The sequence below is a fragment of the Gracilinanus agilis genome, chromosome 1 (assembly GCF_016433145.1).
Source record: "Gracilinanus agilis isolate LMUSP501 chromosome 1, AgileGrace, whole genome shotgun sequence".
Classification (NCBI taxonomy): Eukaryota; Metazoa; Chordata; class Mammalia; order Didelphimorphia; family Didelphidae; genus Gracilinanus; species Gracilinanus agilis.
The window spans coordinates 209,664,680-209,676,727 of NC_058130.1; the positions used below are offsets into that span (position 1 = coordinate 209,664,680).

The window sequence follows — 12,048 nt, forward strand, 5'->3', positions numbered from 1 at the left end:
CCCCTAAAGGCACACCATCAGTGAGATATGGAAGCCCATGCCACTGACAATTTCTGGGAATCTTAAGGCATCAACACTTTCCTCTCCTTTCCTAAAGAGATTAACCTTTATATTAGCCATTATCTTCCCCCTTGGTCTCATTCCAGGGATGTAGCTAGCCTTCATCCATTGGGAAACTAGGCTTTATCTGACTTTCCTCCTTCAGCCCCTCTCCACTTGACAGAAAGCAATGGTTCCTGCATTGGGTTGGCGTAGGGGGGCTTCCTCAAGCTTACCTGTTATTCAGCCCACCCCTTTCATTCGATGCATCCCTGACTGAACCCCTGAAAAGAGCAGGACCCCGGGAGAGCCGGGGCTGCCTCGACTGGCGTGTATTGTCTGTGTGGGGTGGGGGTGGGGGAGACACACAGGAAGCAGCATTGTTTGACAAGCTGCAATTGAAAGAAACACAGGATGCCAAATTCTGGCCTGGAACAATTGTAGCCTTGGTGAAGGAGGCCCCCATGGTGGCAGCTCCCCCTAGGTTTGGTGAAAGTGGAGGAGTGAGGAAGGGGGGAGGTGGAATACCAGCACTTCCCCTGGTTATGCAAGAGGGAAGAAAGCCTCCCCCAAATCCTGGGGCTGAGCCCTGCCCCCCACCCCATCTAAATTCACTTAAGAAGAAGAATTGCCTTCTTAATTGAAAGCTCGGGGATAGGTGATGGAAGAGAAAAGAAGGGTATTGGATACTTGTTGGCTTTAATTAATAGCTGTTAATAACCTAAGCTTTCTTCAGACTGAGGACAATTAAGCTATCTTTCCTGAATTCTGTCCTTTGGTCCAAATAAGATTTTGATCTAAGAGTAAGAAAGGGAAATTTTCTGGATCAATGTCATTAAAAAAAATCTCTAGCCCCTAGCACAGTGCCTGGTATACAGTTGATGCTTAATAATTTCTTGTTGATTATCCAATCTCATTACAAAATGAGGAAAGAAGAAGAAACCAAGGCCCAGAAAAGAGAAATGATTTTCGGGTGAAATCAGCCTGATTACAGTGGAAAGAGTCCCAGTTCTGGAGCCAGAGGACTTGGGTTCAGGTCATGTCTATGTTCTTTACTTCCTATGTAATCTTGGACAAAGGGCTCTTGCTTCCCCACACCTTCAGTTTTCTCACCTGTAAAATGAGGGTTTTGGAATAGATTGCCTTCAAGGTTTCTTCCAACTCTAAATTTATCATCTTGGGGTCCCCAAAGCAGCTAGTGGTATAGTGGATGGAGTGCTGGCCCCAAGATCAAATCTGTCTTCAGAAACTTAGTAAATATGTGACCCCGGGCAAGCCACTTAATAGGCTTGCCTTGGTTTTCTTATCTGTAAAATGGGGATAATAATAACACCTGCCTCTCAAGATTATTGTGAGGATCAAATGCTATAATAATTGTAAAGAAAGTACTTAGCACAATGTAAGCACTAGGAAATGTTGTTGCTTTTATTATTATTATCCTGTTACTTGAAGATGGCAGAATCAGAATTCAAACTTAGATCTTCTGACTCGAATCCAGGTTTGATTGCCTTCCTTGATATCAACCTCAAAATTGAGAGAATGTCCTTCATCATCTTCCTCCCACTCTAAAAGGCATCCCTAGCTTTCCTATTGAATAGGCCAGGATACTCCCCAAACCTCTAATCCAGGTGGATTCCTCCCACAATGAGAGAGAATTTCGAAGACGGAAAGAATCATCAGAGGAATCAGCTCATTCAGTGCTTCCTTCATCTCACATTTTTTCATTAAAGGGATTGGAGAAAGAAAAAAACACCTTGGGAACAACTGATCTAATTCAATCCCTTTACTTACAAATGAGGAAACTGAGGCCAGAGCCAAGTGGATCTGTTTTCCAGAAATGTATCAGAACCTTTAAAAAAACTCTTTGTCTATTTTGGGTCTATACCAATGGAAGAGATCATTATTTTAAAGCTGAAAGGAGCTTTAAAGATGGGTTGGTCCAAACCCTTATTTTTCATACCGGAACAAAAAACAAAGAGGAGGAGGGAAATGATGTGCCCAAGGTTATACAACAAATTAGTGAAAGGGAGTCAGGTCTCCTGATACCTTTCTACTGCCCAAGTAGCTGTGTAAAATTGTAAGACTCTCTTTTCCTTTGGGCTGAGTATTTGGCCCTTGAAGCACCCAGGGGATAATTCAGATCAGTCAGAGTTTATTGAGGGAGCCCGTGTTCACTTCAGGGATCTGACGATTGCCTGTTCTCTACCTGAAAAGGCCTACTCTTTTTAGTCCTTTTTTTTTTTTACAGCCCCATTTCCAGAAGGATTGCCCTTGTCCCCAGACACCCTTCCATTCCACTGAAAGAAAAACATTCAGTCTTCATCCTATCCTCACTCCCAAGCTAGTCTATGATGGAGACCCCATCTTCTTTGGAACATTAGCTGTACCCCTTGGCCTCTCTCTGATGATACATCTAGTCTCAAAGGCTGCTAAGTCTTTAGATGCTGACTTAGCTGGATGGTTCTGAAGACAGGAAGGGGAAGTCTGTCACTCCTCCGTGGGTAGACAGGGGCTTACCCAGCTTTCTGTTCCCCATCAAGACGTCCTCCCTAGGGCCTCTGATTCAAGGACTGGCCTGGTCCAAGGGCAGGGATAGTGATAAATTAGCATGGCCCAACAGGAAGTTAGCTCCTTCCCCTGCTCATCGATTTTTAATGGGAGAGTAGGTGTGTACCCTGCTCCTCCACTGCATTCTTTTTTTTTTTTTAACCCTTCCCTTCCCTCTTACAATCAATACTGTGTATTGGTTCCAAAGCAGAAGAGTGATAAGGGCTAGGTAATGGGGGTCAAGTGACTTGCCCAGGGTCACACAGCTGGAAAGTGTCTGAAGCCAGATTTGAACCCAAGACCTCCCATCTTTAGGCCTGGCTCTCAATCCACTGAGCTACCCAGCTGCTCCCTCCACTGCATTCTTGAAAGCAAGTATGGTAGAATGGAAAGGGCAGATTTGTGTTGTGGCACCTGGATTCAAATCTCAACCCTCTCATTAATAATCTATAGGACTTGGGTAAATCCTACAGCCTGCACAGGTCTCTGGGTCCTTCTCCAGAAAATGAAGGAGTTGGTTTAGGGCACAGATGAGGAAATGGAAGCCAAGAGAAGTTGCCTTGTCCAAGAAATAGCACAGGCAGTAAAAAGGACTGAAACTAGAACCAGGGTTCCTAAGTCCTTCATTCTCTTGTCCCAACCCACTGCTTCCAAGCCAGCAAGAAGAGGGTTCCGAATTTGTTTTGAGATATGGTTATAGAACAATTCCCATTTCCCCAGCACTGTAAGAAAGGCAAAGTAAACCCTTTAAAACAACACCATGAAGCCAATTCAATGAGTATGGGGGTGGAGGGAGGATGGAAGGGGGGAGTCTGGATCTGTGAATTCATTTGTGTGAAGAGCTCCCAGTGTGGAAACTCCCTCCACTGATCCAGATGAGCAACTTGTCTGTAATGGATAGACTTACAGAGTTGCCTGAGGGCACTTGAGTAAATGACCTGCCCAGGATCACAGAACCAGTGTGTGTCAGAAGGCAGAATATGAATCTAGTTCCTTCTGACTTCAAAGCTCCCATTACAAGTATCATTCCCATTTTACAGGTTAAGTAACAGAGCCCCAGTAATTGTTAATGGTCACCTAGGTAATTAATTGGCAAGAGGCAGGTTTCCCCTCAACCCCCCCCCCCAGGCCCCACACCCCAAGCTTGGAAAGGCCATGGTCCTCCTGGTGGGACTATGGCATAGGACAAACCAGGTATTGATCTGTGACCACTTTCTGAAAGCTGTGGCAGCGTTTAGCCTGGGAAATTCTTCCTGCTGGCTTGAGTAAATAAATAGGTCTCACAAACCTATTTCTTCAGTCTTTGCCCTCAGGAGAATGGGCTGTCTGAATTCCAAAGAGGTTTGAAGTTCTCTCACTTACATTGCCCCAATTCTTCTGGAGAGAAAAGGTGAACCAAATGGCAAATAGGTGCTCATTAGGAAATGGCCTTAGCACCCTCCCCTACAACCTCCTTCCCCCAATCTCCAGCATCGCCCCTGCAAAAACCACTTATCAACACGTGGCTTCAGAGGGGGAGAGGAAACTGCCCTGCTAGGTTGCCAAGTGCTCTCCTTAGCCAGCCGTGTGTGTGTGTGTGTGTGTGTGTGTGTGTGTGTGTGTGTGTGTGTGTGTGTGTGTGTGTGTGTTTGGGTAAGGGGGTGGGAGCATCCAATGACCTTTAACCATGATGCTTCCACCTGCCCATCATTCAAAAAAGCAGGGGTCCTTGGGAATTTTCCAGCCCCATTCCTTTAATTATCCCTCTAGGGAGACTACCATCCACTTGTGAAGCCCCAGAAGCACCTTTGCCTCCCACTGGCGATATGTTGATTCTTAACACCATTTTTGCCTGGTTGGCCAATAGCAATCTGCCTGGGTTTCTAACTGAAATTCCCAACAGCTGATATCCCCTAGGACTAGTTAGGTGGTACAGTGGATAGAGGATATTAGGAAGATGACTTTGAATCTTGCCTCAGACACTTACTAACTGTGTGAACCTGGGCAAGTCACTGAACCCTGTTTGTTTTGGTTTCCTCATCTGTCAAATGAGCTGGAGGAGATGAAAAAATCTCTCCACTGTCTCTGTCAAGAAAACCCCAAATGGAGTTATGAAAGGTAGGACAAAAATGACTAAAAAATGACTCACCCACACACCAACAACAATCTGTGTGACTCTGGCTAGTCAAGTCACTTCTCAGCCTCAGTTTCCTTATCTATAAAATGGGGGATGAGAATCAAATGAGGCAAAATTTGCAAAGAATTTTGCAGATCTTACATTGCTATAAAAATGCTAGCTATTCCTTCCTTCTAGAGCGTCTGAAAACCAGCCCATTTCCTCCTTTCATCTGCTGAAGAGTGCTGCTTAAACATTAGAATGGCTACCTCAAAAGGTTGGGAGACTGAGGGGGTGGCCAGGAAGTTGTTAAAGAGCTAGGGGCCACCCTGCTTCCCACCCCAAACATCAAGTTTCATGTTCTCCCTGGCCAACGGGCAGAACAGCTTTGATGCTGGCTCAGGCTGCCCCTGGAACTGGGTCTGAGCCCCTAATTTGCTGTGTAAGACCACAGCTCACAGCTCTTCCTCTGCTTCGCTGTATACACAGTAGCCTACCCTTACTGAGGAAGAGGGGAAGTCATTGCCAAGTGGGCATTGGGGGATTCTGGCTAAATCTAACTAAGCCAAGCCAAGTCCTTAGCCCTGAGGATGGGGCCCGGGGCCAAAGCACCAGGATGAACCCAAAGGAGCTGCCAGGCTGGCTGGGGAAGTGAAGCGTGTGCTCCGGAAGGAAGGCTGGCCAGCCAGCCACGGTCTTTCCCCTCCAACCAGCAGGGAAAGTCATCTTCTCTTTTTGCTCTGTGGAAAGCCATTAAGGCTTTCATCTGAAAATCTTCAAAGGCAAAAATCCTGACCCTCCCTGTAGGGAGATTGGGGGTGGGGGGAAGGGGGAGTGTGGTGGTTGGCAGGGAAAGGATATGATATGGAGAGGGTGAGTGACTTCCCCATGGTAAACCAGTCAATTATTGACCCTGGACAATTCTGGGATACTGGTGTCTTGTCTCCAGGTTCTTATCAGTAACCATAGAACAGCATTCCTTTTCCTATACATCCTTACTGAACACTGCCCCCAACCTGGACCTTGTTCTTCCCCAAAGCAGGAGTGTACCCCTCCCTCCAAAAGGGAGGTCCAGTGCTTAGTATTTTTTAAACCCCTTTTTTCCTGCCTTAGTAAAAATTCTAAGACAGAAGGACAAGGGCTAGGCAAATGGGCTTAAATGACTTGCCCAGGGTCACATAGCTAGGAAGTGTTTGAGGCCACATTTGAACCCAGGTCTTCTTGACACCAGGCCTCCTGCCACTATGGCCCTATAAAAGGCTTAAACTTGATTATTGATTCTGCAATGACTTAAGTGCTGAGCTCTTTTCTTATGCAGTCCAGTACCTGGGCCAGCTCAGAATTCATCTTTCCTTCCTGAGGTCTATATTTATCCTTTGCTCTTCCACTGAAAACTCTTCCTCCCTCCCTCCCTTTGTTTAAGCACCAAACCCAGGATGTAGGAGGAGAGATAAGGAGATGTTTCTCTTCCCTCCCTCCCAGCCTGCTTGTCTGTCTGTCTGCCTGCCTGCCACAGGAGGACAGGAGGCTGCCTCCTTCAAGTTGGCCAGACAGACCTCCAGAATGTCAGGTCATCTGGCAGAATTCCTTGTGGGTGTGGGGTTTTTTTGAGGGGAGAGAGAAGCAAGATAGAAGAGAGGGTAGAAGGTAACCCTAAAAATAATTCAGCTTCCCCTCTACAGCCAGGCATCATCAGGTCCCTTTGCCATTATTTAGATGAGAGCCTGTTACCTAAAGTAGGCCCAAAGCTCTACTAAGCAGAACAGGAAGAGGGCAGATGATGAGGGAGCTAACCTTTGCTTCTGTGGCAGAACCACGAAGAAAGCAAAACTGATGATGCTTGCTTGGGCCTGCCCACTTCCTCTCCAGCTTGGATGCTCCTATCCCTTTCAGAGCTACCAGCATCACTGAAGTGGAAGGCTCCCCCACCCCAAAAAAATACTAGGTCTGACTCACCCTCCAGGAAGTAACCTCTTGTAAAGCTTTGGACCAGCTACTCTGGGCCTCAGTTTCCTCATCTAACTGGGTAGCATTTAGTAAATGACTGCCATGTGCTGACCAACTGTAGTCACTATGTGGCAAGGCAGTGAGCTAGGTCATCAGCTGTAAAATTAGGTAGCATATAGACCTCTCAAAGAGTTTACAGTTTCATGGGGGCAATGGAGGGTAGGGAAGGCTGCAGAGGGGAATCCTACTACAAGAGGGATCAAGAGATGCAAAGGAGAGATCCTGGCAAAATGCTAGGAGAAATTTTAAGTAGGAGAGATCTCTTTAGATGGGACTAGGGTGGGAGGATAGGGAAGGAAGAAACTGTTAGGGAAGGCTGGCTGAAGGAGGTAGAATCCCAGATGTAGATGAGTATTTGGGCAAGGAGAGAATTCCTTTTCTATCCAGGAGATGGAGTGAGATTGGGCACAAATGAGCGGGCAGGCAAGAAGGGAGAACAGGGTGAAAGTAACATCTCAAATTTAGAGAATGCTTTAAGCTAGAAAGCCATTCTGGGGCTACAGTGTGAAGCAACTAGAATTCTAACGTCAGAAGTTTACATTTTCTTTCTTAGGCAATAGAGAGCCATTGAAGAACCTTGTTTGAAGGGATGATTTGATTAGAATCTATAAAACTTGGCCAACTCAATGGATGGAGTAGGTAAATGACTGTGTGCTGACCTGAGAGGGAGAGACTACTGGGGACCCCTGAGAGGGCAGTATCCATCCACACATCTACAACCCAGCCCTCATCCTTTCCTTTGAGCCTGAGGGATCCCCATTTCCCAGGCTGAGAGAGAACGCCTGCTGTCCCTTCTTTGAGAAGCTAGGGGAACAAAAGCAGCCTGTCAATGCCTTCCTGGACTCCCCCCCTACTACCATCTTCCTCTCCTCCCCCCCCAGGTCACTTTCTTGGCTTGGAGGCCAGGTCAATGTGGAGAGCCAGGATGATTCCCACCCTCTGGCCCACGCTCTCCTCTCAGGCTGGCCTGGGGATTCTGACAGCTTCAACTCTCCCCCAAACGCCTGTCCCTCAAGTTCAAGTGGTCTCACAAGGGTTGTCACTCAGTGGGGCCCAGTGGGGATGCTGGGAACGCCAACAGCCCCCCTCCCAGGCCTGCCAGGCCCCCTTATCTCTAGGCAACCTGACCGGGACACTGGGGCTCGGAGCTCCCGGGTTCCCATGGCAAGCGGCACACAAGAAGGCACGATGCCTTTTCTCTGCGCCCAGAGAAAGAGGCTTTGTTAACTTGCCCAGGGGGGACAGCGTGAGAGCTGAGCCTGGGGACTCTGGGAATCCAAACAGCCAGGACAGAGGAAACAAAAAAACTGCATTCTCGTCCCCCCACACACACACACACTCATATACCCACCCCTCAAGAAAGCTTCAGTCCTCGAGAAAAGGGACCAAGACATTCTCAAGATGACCAAATACTAGGCACCAAGTGCCCACAGGATTGGAGCCTATATTGGGAAACTCTTCTTTCCTCCCATCCTAAGACCATTCTGGGGGCCTGAGCAACAGGGGCCGAGAAGTGGTTCAGAAATAATATGCATGTTTCAAAACACATAGACACACACCCCAAGCTCACATTAAGCCTTTTTCACTCTCAGCCACTCTTCCTGGTACATGCTAGTTGACAGAGACTATTCTTTCTGCAAGGCGCTGTTCTGATGCTGTGATTCCCATCTGTCAAGTTCCTTTAGTTTAGGAGAAGGGGGGATCTATTGGGGAGAGTTAGCAGTTTGTCCTCTTCTGATGTAGACAGCTAGAGGACTTCTGACTCTGGACTAATCCAGGTCCCAGGGAAAGCTCTGATAGGAAAGCAACAGCCATGGGGTGGTAAGACAAGATAAACCAGATGATTCAGGACCTGCTGGAAGACCACTTGTTGGTTGTGTTAGTGTAGGTAAAACTAGATGGTCACTATAGCCCCTTCCATCTCTTATCGCCACTCCCCTACTTCCTTGATTGATTTCTCCCTAAGAAATAAGGTGGCATCATGTTAAGAATACAACACATGTGCAGTCAGAGGATCTGGATTCAAATCCTGGCTCTTCAATCTACTTAAGTGATGGTAGTAGGTCTTTCTCATTCTCTGGAACTGATTTACTCATCTAAAAATGAGGGGATCAAACTCTGACAGGACCAAATTCTTGATGACCATCCCCACCCCCCACTTGTAGCCAGAGTTCAGCAGAGTCAGAAGAAGGCGGGAATTGGGAATTGGTGGGGTGGGAAAAGAGCAGGATTCCCTCCAAGTCTATTAGCTGGGATTTTTGGGGAAGGACCCTTGTTTTTCTACCAGAGGTGGGGTGAATATGGGGATGGAGGGATTGGCCCCCAGATAAAGATATGAGAGCCTAGTAAAGCCAAGAGATTTGTCCAGGGTCACACAACTTAATTAATGGCCCTGTAGCAACAGTGATTAGATGGATGTGGCCTTGCTACCAATGCCTGGCTATGCTCCCAACCTTGGCAAGGCTATTACAGAGGGTGAGGAATCTGTCCCCCCCATCACAAGAAACCTTAGGGTGATAGAAGCCCAGTCCCCATCCACAAGGGAGAGATAGAGTCCCTTTGAATCCTTTTAGGACCCAATTCAAAGCCCTTAAGAGCAAGACAAACAACAACTTAAGAGTACCAAGAGGAGTAGTAGTAAGAGTGATAGCCAACCCAGCTACTAACAATAGCTCACATTTACATAACACAAACGTTTTAGAAACTGTCACAAATATCTCAGTAGATCCATGAAAACAGATTTGTGCAATAAAAACTGCAAGTATCCCCATTTTATAGATGAGAACATTGAGGATTGGAGAAAGATTAAGTGATTTATCCATGGTTATATGGCTAGCCAGAACTCTAGCCCTTATATTAGGATGTTTCCCTCCTCCAAACCCTTCCTGATTTCTGACCCTTCTCTAGAACTTGCTTCCCAGTACCTTGATTTCGAAGCCATAGGTTTGGAGCTTTATTTCAAGAGTAAGAATTGGAGGGTTTTTTTGGGGGGGGGGGCAGGGATGGGGAGAGGTCTTTAAGCCCAGGCAGTATCTATTTCCCCAAACACAAAAAGGAAAACTCTAGGGAACGAACGTATACTCCTAGAAGTGGGGGGAAGCGATCAAAAGGAATCTCAATGGGAACTATAATCAGTCTATTTAACTGAGACCCCTCATCCCCGTCCAACTTGCCCCGGGCCAACTGAAGGAAAAAGGTTAGGGGGGCTTTTGTCTTGCCCTCTCTCCTGCCGCCTCTAGGGGGTAGGAAGAAAGGACTGAAGCCAGCCCGAAAGTGGCTGAAGTCTTCTAGCCAGCTCTTCATTCATTCCGCTGCCTTGGCTTCCTGCCGGCGGTTTCCAAGTCTGGGGACTTAAGCTGACCTTCCTCAGGGCATTTGGGCCACCCCGCGGGTAAGGCAGAGTCGGAAGAAGGCCTTATAGGTGGGGTGGAAGAAGAGCAGATTTTCCTCCAAGTCTATTAGTTGGGATCCTCGGGGAAGGACCTCCGTTTCCCCCCCAGAAATGGGGGGAATATGGGGTGGAGGATCTGGCATCTAAAACACCACCTGCGAGAAAAGGACTAACTCACGTGTATGGACGGTCGCTTGAGGTGAGATCCACCCCTCTGGGCCAACATCTCCCCTAACCAAGCGAAAAGATTGGCTCCCTAGATTGTACTCATTCAAACCCCGAAGCAACGTTAACTCCAAGATTCCCTCCCCACCTCAGAAGAATTAGGGAGACACATTAGCTAGGTGCAGCAGAGGCGGGGGCGGGCGGCAGAGGCTTGAAGTGTGTCTGGCTGGAAAGGGTGGGGGGTGGATTGTACGGGGGTGGAGCGGGGAAGGAGACGAGCCCTGCGGGAGGGCGGGCCGCCACTCGCCAACCGGTCCCGGCACTTGACTCGGCGCATCCCTGGCATAGTTTGGCACCGAGGCCCGTTTACCTTTGCCAGGCGGAAGGTCGGGCCTTATGCCTCTGGGGCACCAGATTGTCCCTCATGCCTGAGATAGGGGATGTTGAAGGGAGATTTGATCAACCCAGGGCTACAGATTTCGAGGACCGGGTGGCGTAAGGCGAGATAAAATATTCCCCTTTAGGACTTTTTTTTTTTTTTTGGAAGGGGGAGGGAGAGGGGAGAAGAAAGGAATATAATTATTATAATAAGAAAAAATGGAATAAAATTGATTCTCCTAGATGTTTAAGGGCTTGGAGAAGGCACGATTTCCCCTAACTTTGAATAAGGTGTTTCCCCACTGTCTGTGCTTTGAGGAATGAAGGGTTCAAGGTTCAACTCTTCCAGATATGTGTGGCGAGCCTGGAGGGTATGGTGCCCTTATCCAAACGTTTTGGGGTACAAGGAAGGTGGGGGAGTCCTTCTTGTTCAACTCACCATTTCCTTATTCCTGGAGATCCAGGTGTCCAGCAGCAGGTCTAGTCGGAGTTTGTGGAACTTCTTGGTGGTTTTGACTGCGATGAAGACGTCCCTGGGGAAGAGCTGCTCCATCTGTGGCCTGGGGACGCTCTCTCGAGCCGGGGCTGCCCCTGGCAGAGGCCCCGCGTCCCTCCTCGCTCGGCTCAGTTGGCCGAAATACTCTGAGAAGCTCCGGATATCACCAGAGGGGCCAGATGCCCGGGCCAGCGATGCTGCGGGCTCCTCTTGGGGCTGCGGCGGGGGCGGTGGTCCCTGCCCCTGGGACTCGCCGCGACCCGCCAAGCTTTGCAGAGCTCTACGTCCTATCTCGCCCCCGGGGAGCTCTTCCTCGGGTGGCGGCGGCGGCGGCGGCGGCGGCAACCGCTGTCGCAGCTGCTGCCTCTGATCCACCGTCAACACCAAGAGGCAGGCGAACAGGGCTCCTACCAAGGATAGGAGCAGGCGGCGGCCGCAGCCTTTGAGCATCTTCCAGCCGCCTCGGCTCAGCTCACAACTGGTTCGATATGCGTACACAGCTGGAGGGGCGCCCCAAGGGCGATCTAGCTCCCAGTCACCCCGGTAGCTTGGTAGAAGGAGCCGAAAAGGCAGAGGGGCGATGGCAATGCGGGTAATCTCTCAGGGACTCCCGGAACGTCTGTCCTCCAGCTCTAGGCTTCCCTAGCTTAGCCTCCCTGGCCAGCCCCTAGCCCCAGCTGCCTCCGACCCTCCGGCTCTGTCTGCAGCAGCCTACTTAGCCGCCAGCCGCAGGCAGAACCCCCTTATTTAATACTTCCTTTCTTGTGGCTCCACCTCTCGGGGGGTGGTATTTTATGCTTGGGTCCCGCCTCTTTCCCAGTAAAGTAAACCGGGCTGCGGTTCTGCATGGGTGTAGGGGGCGGGGGGAGACTCATTGCTCGGCCTCCGCCCCCCAGGTCCACTTCTAGCCCTCCCTAGTCTCCCTCGACC

General features: G+C 49.0%; 1 protein-coding gene across 2 annotated transcripts in view; it reads right to left on the reverse strand.

Moving 5' to 3' along the window:
- LFNG (LFNG O-fucosylpeptide 3-beta-N-acetylglucosaminyltransferase) overlaps positions 1 to 11,808 on the reverse strand; it is a 28,918-nt gene extending 17,110 nt beyond the window's left edge. For both annotated transcript variants that reach the window (XM_044657422.1, XM_044657423.1), the window contains exon 1: positions 11,062 to 11,808. In XM_044657422.1, the coding sequence (XP_044513357.1) occupies positions 11,062 to 11,568 (507 nt within the window). In that variant the 5' untranslated portion in view covers positions 11,569 to 11,808. The remainder of the gene's footprint in view (positions 1 to 11,061) is intronic.
- Positions 11,809 to 12,048: the final 240 nt, after the last annotated feature.